Source organism: Rhinolophus hipposideros, assembly GCF_964194185.1.
Source record: "Rhinolophus hipposideros genome assembly, chromosome: 9".
Taxonomy (NCBI): domain Eukaryota; kingdom Metazoa; phylum Chordata; class Mammalia; order Chiroptera; family Rhinolophidae; genus Rhinolophus; species Rhinolophus hipposideros.
Window position 1 is genome coordinate 12,633,058 of NC_138055.1, and position 13,175 is coordinate 12,646,232.

Consider the following 13,175-nt stretch of genomic DNA (forward strand, 5'->3'; position numbering starts at 1 on the left):
GCAACAGAGCGGGGAGCAGAGTGAGAGAAGGGAGGGGGAAGTATAGGGCCAAATCCTGGACAGGTATAGAGAGCAGAGTCAGCCGCTTTGGGGCTCCGTCCATGCCGGGTGTCCGAGAGGAGAATCAGAGGACTGCAGAACGACATCTCCTGGGTTCCCGGGAGCACGGTGGGCCCTTCAACAGACGTCAGGAGACGCACTCTGGGGGAGGCCGTGCCTAGGGTCTGAGCACAGTGGGTGTGAGGTGATGGTCACGTGTTAGCTGGGTGGGTGGCACTTCTGCACCCTGGTCATGCACGCTGGCCTCCAAGCACCCAAGTCTCCTGCGGACCTCGTCCTCCTGGGCTTCATCTCCCCGTACTTTAATTTCTTGAAAAATAAAGGTATCTAGACTCTCCTCCTTAGAGGGTCATTGTGAAGTTTAGAGATAGCATCATTAAAAGCCTAAAAATGATTCCTGGGGAAGTACTCTCTACCTCTGCGTCATTTTCACTATTGCCTGGAAGGACGAGGTGGGAAACTCACTGAATAGAGATGAGCTCACGGGGCAGAGAGCCAACACTGAGCCTTGGACAAGAGCCATAGGAAGGGAGTTGCTGGGAGGAAGCAGCTGGGAAACAAGGAGAGAGGGCATCTTCGAGATGGGGGAGGAGGTTTGGGCGGGAGGACAGAGAAATGCTGCAGAGGCCACTGAGGTCCAGACAAGCTCGCGGCCGGTGGGTTTACCTGGAAGGGGTGGATTTACCCTCCAGAGGACTCTTAGAAATGTCTTGAGACATGTTTGGTTGTCGCACTGGGCTTGGAGGCGCTATTGTGTCTACTGAATAGAGGCCAGCGGTGTTTTTTAAAGTCCTCCAATGAACTGAACAGCTCCCCCTGACAGTCCCCCCTCCACCCCACAACAAAGAATTATCCAGCTCCAAAATGTCAATAATGCCGAGACTGGGAAACCCTTCTCTGCTGCCAGCAATCCTCTGGGTCTGACTTGGGGTTCTAGTACCAACAGATGTGTGACTTTGACAAGTTCCTTAACTGCTCTGTGCCTCAGTTTCCTTATCTGGAAAACGGAGATGATGATAACAGCTGCTTCCTATAGGACTGTTGTCAGGCTTCAATGTGTGAATATATGCAGAGGGCTTAGAACAGAGGGTCATGGTACATTAGCTATTATTAGAGATCAGGGAAAGCGAGGGCATAGCAAAAGCCATTTGACCTTGGGATTTGGTGTTCAGGAGCGACTCCACTGCAGTAGAAAGGCAGGCAGATATAGAGGGTTATGGACATGGGTGCATGGGATTTGGAGCCACCAGACATGGACCACCTTGTCTAACAAGTGTAGCAATGGAAGGAAGTGTGGGGTTGGCTGGTTATGGCTGCCAGGCCAAGTGGAGGGGACTCGCTTCAGATTCAATAATTTATTGATGCCAAGTAAAAGTTCTCATTAATGCCCAAACCATGCTATAACAAACATGGAAATTTCCAAAACAACAGAACTCACCTGCAGCCTCACCACATTAACACATTAGCGATTTTCCATCTCCCCTTCCAGGATCATTTTTATAATGTTTTAGCCATAACACAGATTCTCCTTTCTATTGGTTTATGTCACATGGAATTGTCCCATAAGCATTTTCCATGATGTTACACCATCGTTACATTTATCATTTTTCCAAAATGAAAATAACCTCGTTGTTTTTTTCCTGGTTGTAAAAATGCTCTGTGCTTTTTTTCCCTTTCCTTTCCTTTCCTTTCCTTTCCTTTCCTTTCCTTTCCTTTCCTTTCCTTTCCTTTCCTTTCCTTTCCTTTCCTTTCCTTTCCTTTCCTTTCCTTTCCTTTGCTTTCCCTTCCCTTCCCTTCCCTTCCCTTCCCTTCCCTTCCCTTCCCTTCCCTTCCCTTCCCTTCCTTTCCCTTCCCTGTCCTTTCCTTTCCTTTCCTTTCCCTGTCCTTTCCTTTCCTTTCCTTTCCCTGTCCTTTCCTTTCCTTTCCCTGTCCTTTTCCCTGTCCTTTTCCCTTTCCTTTTCCTTTCCTTTTAAAATGCAGACAATACCACAAAGTCTGAAGAAGAATGTAATAACCCTATGTCCCATCCCACCCTTCAGAGACAATCAGGTTAGCATTTTGGTGAACACCTTTCCAAACAAATCATGAATTTATCAATGTGTTGATTTGTTAATTTTTTTTAAATGTAAACTGGAACATTACTTAACTGTCAATTCATTTTCAACCTTGAATAGAAGGTTTTCATATTGTTGGGACTGGGGGTGTTGTTTTGGGAAGTGGGGAGGGGGCACAAGACCAAAGGAAGCCAGAAAGTTCTGAAAGCTGCTAGAAAGAGGAAATATTGGGGGTGTGCAGTGTATTTGTTTCCTGAGGCTGCCGTAACAAAGTCCCACGGGCTGGGTGACTTAAACAACAAATTTATTCTCTCCTAGTCCTGGAGTCCAGAGGTGTCAGCAGGGCCATGTTCCCTCGCAAGGACCTAGGGGAGGCGCCTTCCTTACCTCCTCCTGGTTTCTGCTGGTTGCCAGCAATCCTTGGTGTTCCTTGGGTATACACATGTCCCTCCTACCTCTGACTCCTTCGTCACGTGATGTTCTCCTCTTCCTCTCTGTGTGTCTGTGTCCAAATTTCCCACGTCTTATAAAGATACCAGTCATTGGATCAGGGCCCACTCTACTCCAATATGACCTCCTCTTAACTTGACTAAGTCTGCAAAGACCTATTTCCAAATAAGCTCACACTCGCAGGTAACAGGGCTTAGGATTTCAATGTACCCTTCCGAGGGACACAATTCAACTCATAACATGTGGGATCCCCGGGTGATGGAGGAGCAAGATGCAGCAGGAAGGACACCTTCTCTGAAACGAAAGGGAAGGAAGAGTCCAGGAGACAGAGATTAAGATTCTGAGGCTGAAAAGGGACACGAGGAAGCCCACTGCCTCCATTAACGCATGTCTGTGTTTTATTAACCTCCTAGTCGTTTACAGAGAGGGCCCTGGGATTCATCAGAGAGCCCAGCTCTCCGTAAAGCCCGCTGGGCCCCTTCCCCACCGTCGTCAGCACGCTGTGCAGCTGGCAGCTGCCTGCGCCCCCCAGGCCTCGCGGCATCCGGTTGTCCGCTCACCACCAGAATCTTGGGTGGCTGCCACCTAATTTCTTTTCGGCCAGGGCTAATTTCTTGCAGTCCTTGGGCTGGTGGGAAACATAGCTGATTCCCAAAGTCCTTCCATATGGCCCATTCGAACTCCTCTGTGTACAAAGTGTGCACGTGTCCTCTCCTCTGTCCTTGCTTCAGGACAGCAGTCTAAGCTTGCAGGAGCATAGTGACATTTCCATGTCTTGTGGTCCCCTCCCCTTTTCCTCAGGACACTTGTTTTTGATGGTTTGCTCAGTTCTCTTGGTCTCCTTTTCCCACATTCGGTATGAGGTGGACTCCAGAGGTGGAGGGGGATGGAGAAGGATCATGAGTGTGGAGACAGTTAAGAGGAAACCTGGTCTCCCTGCTGGGGGACACCGGTGTCAGACAGTCCAGAGCCTACCCTGGTGAGCTGGGGTTCGGCCTGGGTGAGATGGGTCAGCATGTGACCAAAATCAGCATCGTCGTCACTCTTTGTCAACCTGGCTCCTGAAGAATAAGGGACAGTTATAGAGTAGCAGCCAAGCAGCTGAGAATAACGTGGCTTCTGCTCATTAACTTAGGACCCAGGCAAAACCCAGCCAAGATCTTTTCTTGCCATCACAGCCTTCTGCCTATGGGAGGGCATTATTATACTTCTGTGATGGTTGAAAAGTCTCTCAGCCTTTGGCCCCCGGCCTCCTGACGCTGCCTGAAGCACCCAGTAAAATCTCCCAGCCACGGATCACCTGTCCCATCTCCACCATTTAATTATAGGTTGTCCTTGCTTTCCTCTCCAGTGCTGACAGCCACTTCTGAGAAAGACCTGGGATCAGAAACCCAAATAATATAGCTCACATTAGGCCTAAAGCCAAAATAACAAGGAAACCCAGGTACAGCCTGCAGCCAGGATACGCCAACTTGTGTGGGATGGAAGGAGGCCTTCTTGCCCAGGCAAGACCCACACGGGGTGTGGGCCCCGGGGCACCTGTGGCGACACAAGGCAGGAAGGACGGGGTTCGTGAGCATGGTCGGGGTTTTTACCCAACCTCATCTCTTGCCGCTACCTCACCAGACCTTCTACTCCCGCCATGTAACCAATTGCAAACTTTGCCATTTCCTCCCAGGATCAGTCAGAGCAATAGTGATGGCAAGTGACAGACCTGATTCAACAAGTGCAGGCAAAACAGGGAATGTCACAGCGCAAATCATTCAGAGGATAAAAATGGCTCTGTGGCAGTCTCAGCAGGATTCAGGCATTCCACGAATACAGGCTTTGGTCTCCCTCTTTGTCTCTGTTCCCAGTAGCATTTCTGTTCCAGATGGGATCCCTCCATGTAGCAAGAAAATGATCTCCATCAGCCGCAGTTCCCATCATACTGACTTACCTGGCCACTCCTCTCCTTGCACTCAAGAAGAATTCTAATGGGCCTGTGACATCAGAGATGCGATTCTTAGACCACGTACTGCACAGGGGAACGTGGTTTTCTGGTTGGAGAGGATTTTGGTCATGGGCTCTTTTTCAAAAAAAAAAAAAAAAAGAAGAAGAAGAAGGAGAAGGAGAAGAAGGAGAAGAAGGAGAAGAAGGAGAAGAAGAAGGAGAAGAAGAAAGGAGGGCACTGAGCATATAAAGCAAAGAGGCTCAGCCCATTCCACCCCCCACTACGAGGGTCCATCCGTTTAGTTGCAGGTGCAGTTCTCCCGACCTAGAATACCCTCAAAACTCTGCCCACGTGACAAATCCCTACTTTTCTTTCGAAACCCAATCCTTCCAGTACCCACTTGTCCACACCCACCCCAGACAGAGGTGAATACAGCTTCGTACGTGACTTGTTATATCCCTCACACATTTCCTTGTTTATTTAGCATATCCTTATCCTCTGGCATTGCTCTCAACTCCCCTTGGATCGTGAGTTTCCTAAAAGCAGGGATCTGGTGCCGGTCATCTCAGGATATCCAGCCTCTACCAGGGTGCTTGTCAGGGCCTTATAACTGCTGGTCGTCACACCCTTGGATGTTCCCTGACTCGACAGAGAAGCTGGGGTGCTGGGTACGGAGGGAGGACCTGGATGCCACCGGTCACCTGGCTGGAGTCACTAATTCTTCTGCATTCCTTGCGAATCCTCACACCCCAGGCTATCAGGAAGGAGGTTGTGCATTCCATATAGCAATGAATGGCAGAATGCAAACACAGGCCTGGTCTGCCCTCATGGAAAGTGTTCATTTTTCACATATTGTATCTGAGAATCTTAAGAGGTCGAGGTGGGGGGGTGTCCAACTTAATTCCCTGGGGTTAAAACTCTCAGTGATGCCAAAAATATGGAACTTGTTACCTTGTAAGGCAGCTCCTGACTTATTAGGAAAGAGGTCCATTCCGTTTCCAGTGGTTATTCCATTTTGTGTCCATTCATCCACTCAGTTGTTCATTCATTCATTCATACATACATGAACTCCATCATCCATGGAAAACCATCGGTAAGACCTGTTTTGTCCAAGGCAGGCATGTTCCCTGTTCTCATTGAGCTGACATATTTAGAGAGGAGAGACAGACAATAAGCAACTAGACAGATAAGCAGGAGAAATACAGTTGTCACAAGAGCTGTGAGTAAAGAAAACCAGGGCAGTATGAAGGTTGGGGCAAATTTCCATAGAGTGAACAGGACAGGTTTCCTTGAGGAGGTGAATGATGAGAGCAAGGTACCCACACCCAATTTGGGAGAAAGTGTCCAGGGAGAGGAATTAGAGGAAGGGAGAGTGTCAGTCTGGCTCGAGTGGACATGAGGGAGAAGAGGAAGGTAGAAATAAGAATGGAGGAGTGGACAGGAGCCTTGTCGCTGTGGAGAGGAGCTTAGGGTCGGTCGTGAGAAAAAGGGATTTCAGCAGGGATATGATGTATCATTTGGAAAGACGACTTTGAATATGGAATCTGAGGTAGGTTCCCCGACCCTTAAAGACAAAGAGCAGGTGACCCCTACTTTTATTTCAAAGAATCAGAAAGATTCTGATTCAGAGGTGAGTCCTAGAAACCCTGGAGGGAGAGCACAGTAATAGCTGGGACGAGAGTTGCTGTATCCACAGACAGGTCACCGGACACTTCCCTTGGAAAATGGTCTTAGAAGGGCACCCTCTTTTTTTCTCGCTAGCCAGATCTCCACCCTCCAGCTGTGTCCCTCTTATGAGTTCTCCACCAACCGGAGGCTCGCTAGCACGAGACCTTGCAGGCACACACTGCTTAATGACAAGGATATGTTCTGAGAAATGAGTCCTAAGGGGTTTTCGTCATTGTGCCGACATCATAGAGTATATTCACACATAGATGGTACAGCCAACCCCACGCCGAGGCTCTGTACCAAATAACACGAGAGTCAGTCGAGCACCAGAGAAAATCATGCAATCAAGAGACCGGGTAAACGCAAGCTGGATGAGGCCGCCGCTGGCATAACATGGCATACTGCTTGACAGCAGACTTTTTTATGTAGGCATAGAGTACAACTCTAAAATAATGATAAAAACTATAGTACAGTGAATACACAAACCAGTAACAGTCTTTTTATTATTGTTATCAAATATTACGTCCCGTGCATAATTACTTGTGTTTATACTCGTGTATGACTGGCAGCACAGTAGGTTTGTTAACACCAGTGCCACCACAAACGCGTACGTAATGGGTTTCGTCATGCCAGCACTCGGTGATAGGAATTCCTCAGCTCCATCATAATCTTCTGGGACCCCCGTTGTCCATGCACTTTGTTGTTGACCAAAATGTCGTCATGTGGCGTCTGACTGCAATTATTGCCTCCTGGAGCGAAGTGAAGTTAGCCCTCATGAGACACCGTGTTTGCTGCCACTGTGGTCTGGGAAACCACCCATCTCACTGTCAGAACCAGGCCCTGGCGGACACTCCAAGCGTCAAATCAGAGAGACATCAGAAGGGACAGGCTGCTAGATTTGACTCAGAGGGAATGGAAAATGTGTTTACATGTTCTTTTCAAAGTGCACAGCCATCAAAGTAAGCACGAGTGAAAACCCTGCCGCCCATGACAGATGAAGGGCAGCATCGTAACACACAGAGCTCATGTCAGTAGGGCCCCACTTTCTAAAATGGGGAAAGATGTGAGCAGACTGGTATGGAGAAGCAAATGCACATGGTGAGTGAAAGTACTCAGAGTCACTAAAATCAGAGAAAAGCAAACTCCAGCAGCAGTGAGATGCAGGGTATCTTTGGGGGAGACTTGCTTATCAAATTGAAAGATGTGTTTTTAGAAAACGGAGGTGTTGGCAAGGCTGGAGTGAGGTGGCAGCTGCTGCCACTAGTGACGTACAGCTTTAAAAAGAGTCACTGTTTAGAGAACCTTAAAAAAGTTCATAGCCTTTAACCCAGTAACCCCACTTCTTACATCTAGTTTAAGGAAATAGCTTAAAGTGAAGGACTTGTGTACAAATATGTGCATGCGTGAAATGTTGGAAACAGCCCACGTGATAATAGGAGATGATTGGTTGACTTCATTATGATATATACATTCAGTAGACTATTAGGTAGCATGATAAATGATATTTTTGGAGCTATTTTGAGAGTAGGGGAAATAGGCACACCACAATATTATGTGGAAAATAGCAAAATAATAATAGAAAGCATGAAATCAATTATGAGTGTGAATGCATATTGTATACATTAAAAGTAGATCATTGAATTTTAATGTACGTACAGACAACACGTAGAAAGGTTATGAGGGATTTTCTCTGAGTTGAGAATTACAGGTAATTTTGTTTACTTCTCTGTGTTATCCAAGATGTTTTTTCTTTCATACTATGAACATGTATTACTTTCAAAACCAGCTTAAAGCAGAAAATGGTTATATTTTTAAGTCAGTGTTCCCTGTTGTCATCAGATCCCATTTAGAGACACACACGTGGCCCCTTCTTTCCTCGCTTCCAACTGTCTTACTCAAGAGCCAGCAAAGTGGGGCCCAAACAGCAGGAAAGCAGGAGGAGAGAACCCACCGCAATCTCCGGCGCTACCGTCGTTTTGCCTGGTGACCTGGGACGTGTCACTGCTTTGCTAAGAGCCTCCGTTTCCCTGTACTTAAAATACACTGCTTGGACTGGTTCCATTCTAAGAATGCAATCAGGACATAGACATACTAATTCCAAGCGTCCAACCCACCCCTAACCCTAACCACAGAGTGACATGATTGCCCGTTTCCGTGGGCACAGTGTCAGCCATACCTGTGATGTCACAGTCCACGTGGGCACCTCGGGACAAGTTACAACTTAGCCCGGGAGAGCCTTGCCGTTTCCTTGGGGGACGAGGACGTATTACGTCCCAGTTTCCATGGTGCCAGGCTCTGGAGCGTACAGTGAGGCCCAGGCTCAGAACTGTTGAACAAATGTCTGCGTCTGCCGCATATTCTTTTGAGAGTCGTTTTAATTTACCTTTGACGTATTTTAAAGAGACACCATTTATTTGAAGCTAAGTGTGTGACCCTGGCCGAGCCAAGTAGATCATACCCTTTTGAGAGTCAACTACCTACCGTGAGGCTGATTTTCTCAGGTGCCTTAGAAGTGAGGAACCCAGAAACAGACTGACTCCTGGCAGCGTGAGTGAAACAATGTGTCAGTCCCCCTGGAGCTATGGGGTGGAGGGGAAAGCGTATGGACTTGGAACCAAATGACCTGACTTGGGACGGGGCTCTCCTGCTTCCCAGCTTTGTAACTCGGGGAAATGCATACCTTCTCTGAGCCGTAGTGTTCCCATCTATAAACTGAGGACATGGTCCCGACCTTACCCAGCTCTGCTTGAGCCCTAATCAGGATTGTGTCTCCAGAGGGACCTCAGCATGTGCGCGGCCATCGCATTAGTACTCCTGCGGTTTCCTTGAAAGGGACAAGACGCGCTTGAAATACACAGGAGGGAAGCCATGCTGCACGGTGGCTGGAAACCAGGGCCATGCACATCTTTTTAAGCAAGTGACTTAAGCTTTCTGAGCCTCAAGGTGCTTCTCTGTAAAATGGAGTAGATGGCGGCAATCCCGCATCCCAGGGCATCGTGGGGACTCAGTCACGTGATGTAATACACAACATGTGCTTTCGCTTTAGTGCCTGTTCAGATTCCCTGACTTGTTTGATACATTTTCCTCTGATGGCACATGAAGTATCTGTTCAACGTAGAACATTCAGAAAACAGCCCCCACAAGAAACAGATGAAGAGGTGGGGTTGGTTTTCAGTCCTTTCACCAGCAGGCTGTGGGCTGACGCCCCGGGTGCGCCCACACAGTGGGCACAGTGTGCGGTGCAGTGACGCTGCTGTGGGCCCCTCTCTCGGCAGGTCCTTCAAGCCGGACTTCATCCTGATCCGTCAGCACGCCTATAGCATGGCCCTGGGAGAGGATCACCGCAGCCTGCTCATTGGCCTCCAGTACGGGGGGCTGCCCGCCGTCAACTCCCTCTACTCCGTCTATAACTTCTGCAGCAAGCCCTGGGTGGTAAGTGACAGACCCGCAGCCCAGGGGGACAGGGGGACGGGGGCCTCCCGGCCCTGACATGGGCCTGTTCCCCAGCGGGGCGGCCTCGGGGATGAACCGACTTGTTTTCAGCCACTGAATAAGTGACTTGGATCCCAGCTCCCTTCGTGTAACTATTGCCTGACCAATAACAACCTGTGATGATGCAGTGTTACCTTCGAACAGTATTAGTAGTAAGAGGCGCTGCTGGGCTGTTCCTGCCGGTATTCTGTCATGTTGTTTGGTTAACAGTAGGCAGTGTGTATTGAGCGCTTAGTAATGGCCCGGAAATCGGGCTGCCTGGTGTTTAGCCCACCGTGTGGCCCGTCGGCTCATTCCTCCATTTTACAGAAAAAGAAACACTGCTTCAGAGCAATAAAGGAAGTCCCCCGGAGTCACGGAGGCAGTGAGGGTGAAGCAGGAACTGGAAGCCCTCTTTCCAACCCCCAAGACTTGATTTCCCCCACCTTTTATTCATTCGTTTCATTCGTTCGCTTGATTTATTTGAGTCTCCATTTCAATGTTACCGGTGAGAGAGGCTTTTCCTAAAATACTACCCCTCCAGGCCCCCAAATGCTCTCAAATCCCTCACCCTGCTTTAGTTCTTCCCAAATTATCTCCACATAGAATGATATGTGTATCCATTCGTTTGTGATTCCCCTACTAGAAGTCATTCTTTCATGCAACAAATATTTATTGAGCACCCCCTGTATTCCAGGAATTGTTCTAAGTCCTAGGAACATGGCAGTGAGAGATCAGACCCAAATCCCTGGCCCACGGATCATACATTCTCACGGGAAGGGGCACATGCAGTACATTAATAAATAAGCCAGATGTGCAGTGTATCATGTGATACGTGGCAAGGGTAAAGATAAAGCGGGAGGGGGCTAGGAAATGTGGACGTCGAGGGGTATAGAATGTGCTCCATGAAGCTCTGAGCTGTCTTGTCTCTTGTTTTGTTGTCTGTCTGCGTGGTCTGCTGGTAGGAGGGCAGTGGTGGAGAGCGTGGACTCTGGAGCCTGACTGCCTCCGCCCAGGATCTGCCATTTACACGCTGTGTAGCCTTGAGCACTTTGCTTAACCTCTCGGAGTTGATTTTCCACATTTGTGAAATGATGGTAAAAAGAGGGCCTTCCTGGTAGGGTTATGAGTTCGTTAATACAGGTCAAGTCTTTGGATGCTGGCTGGCATGAAGTACACACACAATACATGGTGACACTTAATATTGTCTCTAGAACTCGGAACAAGGTCTCTGCAGAGTTTCCACTCAGTACTTGCTGAGTGGGCATCATCTTTAACCACTATTACTGTGGCTCTAGTCTCCTTCTCATGCTACCCTCATTGGGATTTTTGGTCCATGGCCTCCCAGATTCAAGTGCCACTGTCCCAGGAGGGTCGTCGCAAGTATTGACCCACCCACCCCCTTTGTGTTCCCACAAAGTCAATTCACTGTGCTGAGCCCTTCCCGTGCTTCTTGTACGGCGTCCCCAGAAGCCTGATGAGTTGGTTTTGTTACTGTCTCCCTTGTACAGGAAAGTGAGGCTCACGTAGCTAATAGTAAGGTGTGCAGCTGGACCTCTCCCAACCTCATGTGTTTGATCGTGGAATTACTCTCCCTCTCTGGACTGTGGTGGCCTTATCTGCCAAATGAGGAATGCCCCATCATTTGCCTAATATCGGAGGCCTCTCAAACCCTTGACATTGACTCCCTGCGGCACCACGCCTGCAGGCCATGGCCCATGAGTTTGCGGTCCCATCCTGGCCTGGCGCAGACAGTTCCTAAGTCACCCCCTTCTCTGTTGAGCTCTGAGCATTGTGTTACCCCCAAGGCGGTCGGGCACAAGACGTGGCTCTGCTTCTAACATCGAGCATCTACCTTAGGCCACAAATTGCAGCTTTTTCCTTCTTCCTGATCAGAATCTACTTTGCTCTTCCATGCTTACGGCCCCCAGCAGCTCCCCTATACCTTCCGGGTGACCCCAAGGTCGTCGGTCCACTTCAGGCTCCTGGTGGTCTGTGCTAGACTACTCTCTGACCTCTTCTCTTACGCTGCCTTCCCCCCCTACCAAAGGCCACAGCATGGCAGCCGCAGAGCGTCTCCAGCACATGCTCGTCCCACTGCCCACCTGGAGTGCCCTTCTTCCTGCTCTTACGTCTTCTGACGCCCTCCCTCCCCATTCTGTCCCTTTTCCCGTTTGCACAACTGCCCTTGCCTCCTTCCAGCAAGACATTGTTATCATCTCAACCATCTGCCCATAGTCTGTCTTCTCACAAGGCCTGGTCTGCCATATTCAACTGGTGGCCCCACCACTAAGGCTCAGTGTCGTGCAGAAAGGGCGCTGCTAAGGAGGCAGACTGGAGTGCGGGAATGGAGAAGAATGTAAGTCTGAGACCTGCTTTTCAGAAGCTTCCCCTCTCGTTCCGGAGACAGTAGCTTCCTCCACGGAAGGGGTATGGCTCCAGCCTTGGGAAACGAGTAGGGTTGTGAAAGCAGAGCAGAACTTTCTATGATTAATTATAATGTCTAACATTTGAGGGTTCCCATGGACTGGTCACTGCTGTTAACACACTGCATGTTGAAACCTTACAACAGTGCTGTGAGGCTGCAGCTCTGGTTTTCTCCATTTACAAACGTGGAAACTGAAGCTCAGAAACCTAAGATGACTTCCCAGGATACACAGCTAGTACGTGTTGGAGCAAGTATTTGAACTCAGAGTCTATGCGAGAAACCACCGCTTAGTTGGTCTCCCTAGGAAGGAGGGCAGGGCAGGCAGGGGACATGGCGTGAATGTCAGCAGGTGAGGCTTGTGTGAAATGCTGAGGGTGCAGTAAAGGTTCGTTACGAGCCTGGCAGGAATGAAGGGGTTGATGCAGCTAGGCGCAGGGGGCGAATGTCCAGCCAAGGACCCCGGTCTTTATCCCACAGACAGGGCACAGCTGCTGGGGCTCCGCTCAGAACAGTGAGATGCTCAAGGCATGGGACCCACTGGGGGTTTCACCAGACTAGGTGACAAATGTTGACCCGTGTTCTCTCTTCTGTCCTAGTTCTCTCAGCTCATTAAGATCTTACATTCCCTGGGTCCTGAGAAGTTCCCGCTTGTGGAGCAAACGTTTTTCCCCAACCATAAGCCAATGGTAAGTGCCCATTTTTACTCTGCTTACGCGTATGACCCGGAACAAACACAAATGTCTATGTTCTGTCTATTTGAATGGAGTAGGTGGGCTCAGGGGTCTAGACCACCAGGGTCTAAGGAAAAGCTGTGACATTCTGCAGAGTACCTGGCTTTCCTAAGGGAAGAGTCGTCTCTCCAGGTGAAATTTTAGGCAATAGGACAAATGACAAAGGTGGACAGAATTCTTTGGGACATCAGGAATTTTTAGCAAATAAGAGGACAACTTGACCTAGCATGTTGGAGCCAAAGGTTGATAGTAAGTGTAAAAGATGTTTCAAAGGAAGGGTGTCGTTTCATTCGAGCCCTGTGCCAGACCTGGTTTCAACTCTTATTTTAATAAAAGCAGTAATGTTTGATTTGCATTGATTGTCGAAGGGCAGCTTCCTT

General features: G+C 48.9%; 1 protein-coding gene across 1 annotated transcript in view; it reads left to right on the forward strand.

The window, feature by feature from the left end:
• SYN3 (synapsin III) overlaps positions 1-13,175 on the forward strand; it is a 417,649-nt gene that overhangs the window by 123,152 nt on the left and 281,322 nt on the right. The window contains exons 5-6 of the mRNA XM_081059169.1: positions 9,441-9,597; positions 12,661-12,750. Of these exons, the coding sequence (XP_080915295.1) occupies positions 9,441-9,597; positions 12,661-12,750 (247 nt within the window). The remainder of the gene's footprint in view (positions 1-9,440; positions 9,598-12,660; positions 12,751-13,175) is intronic.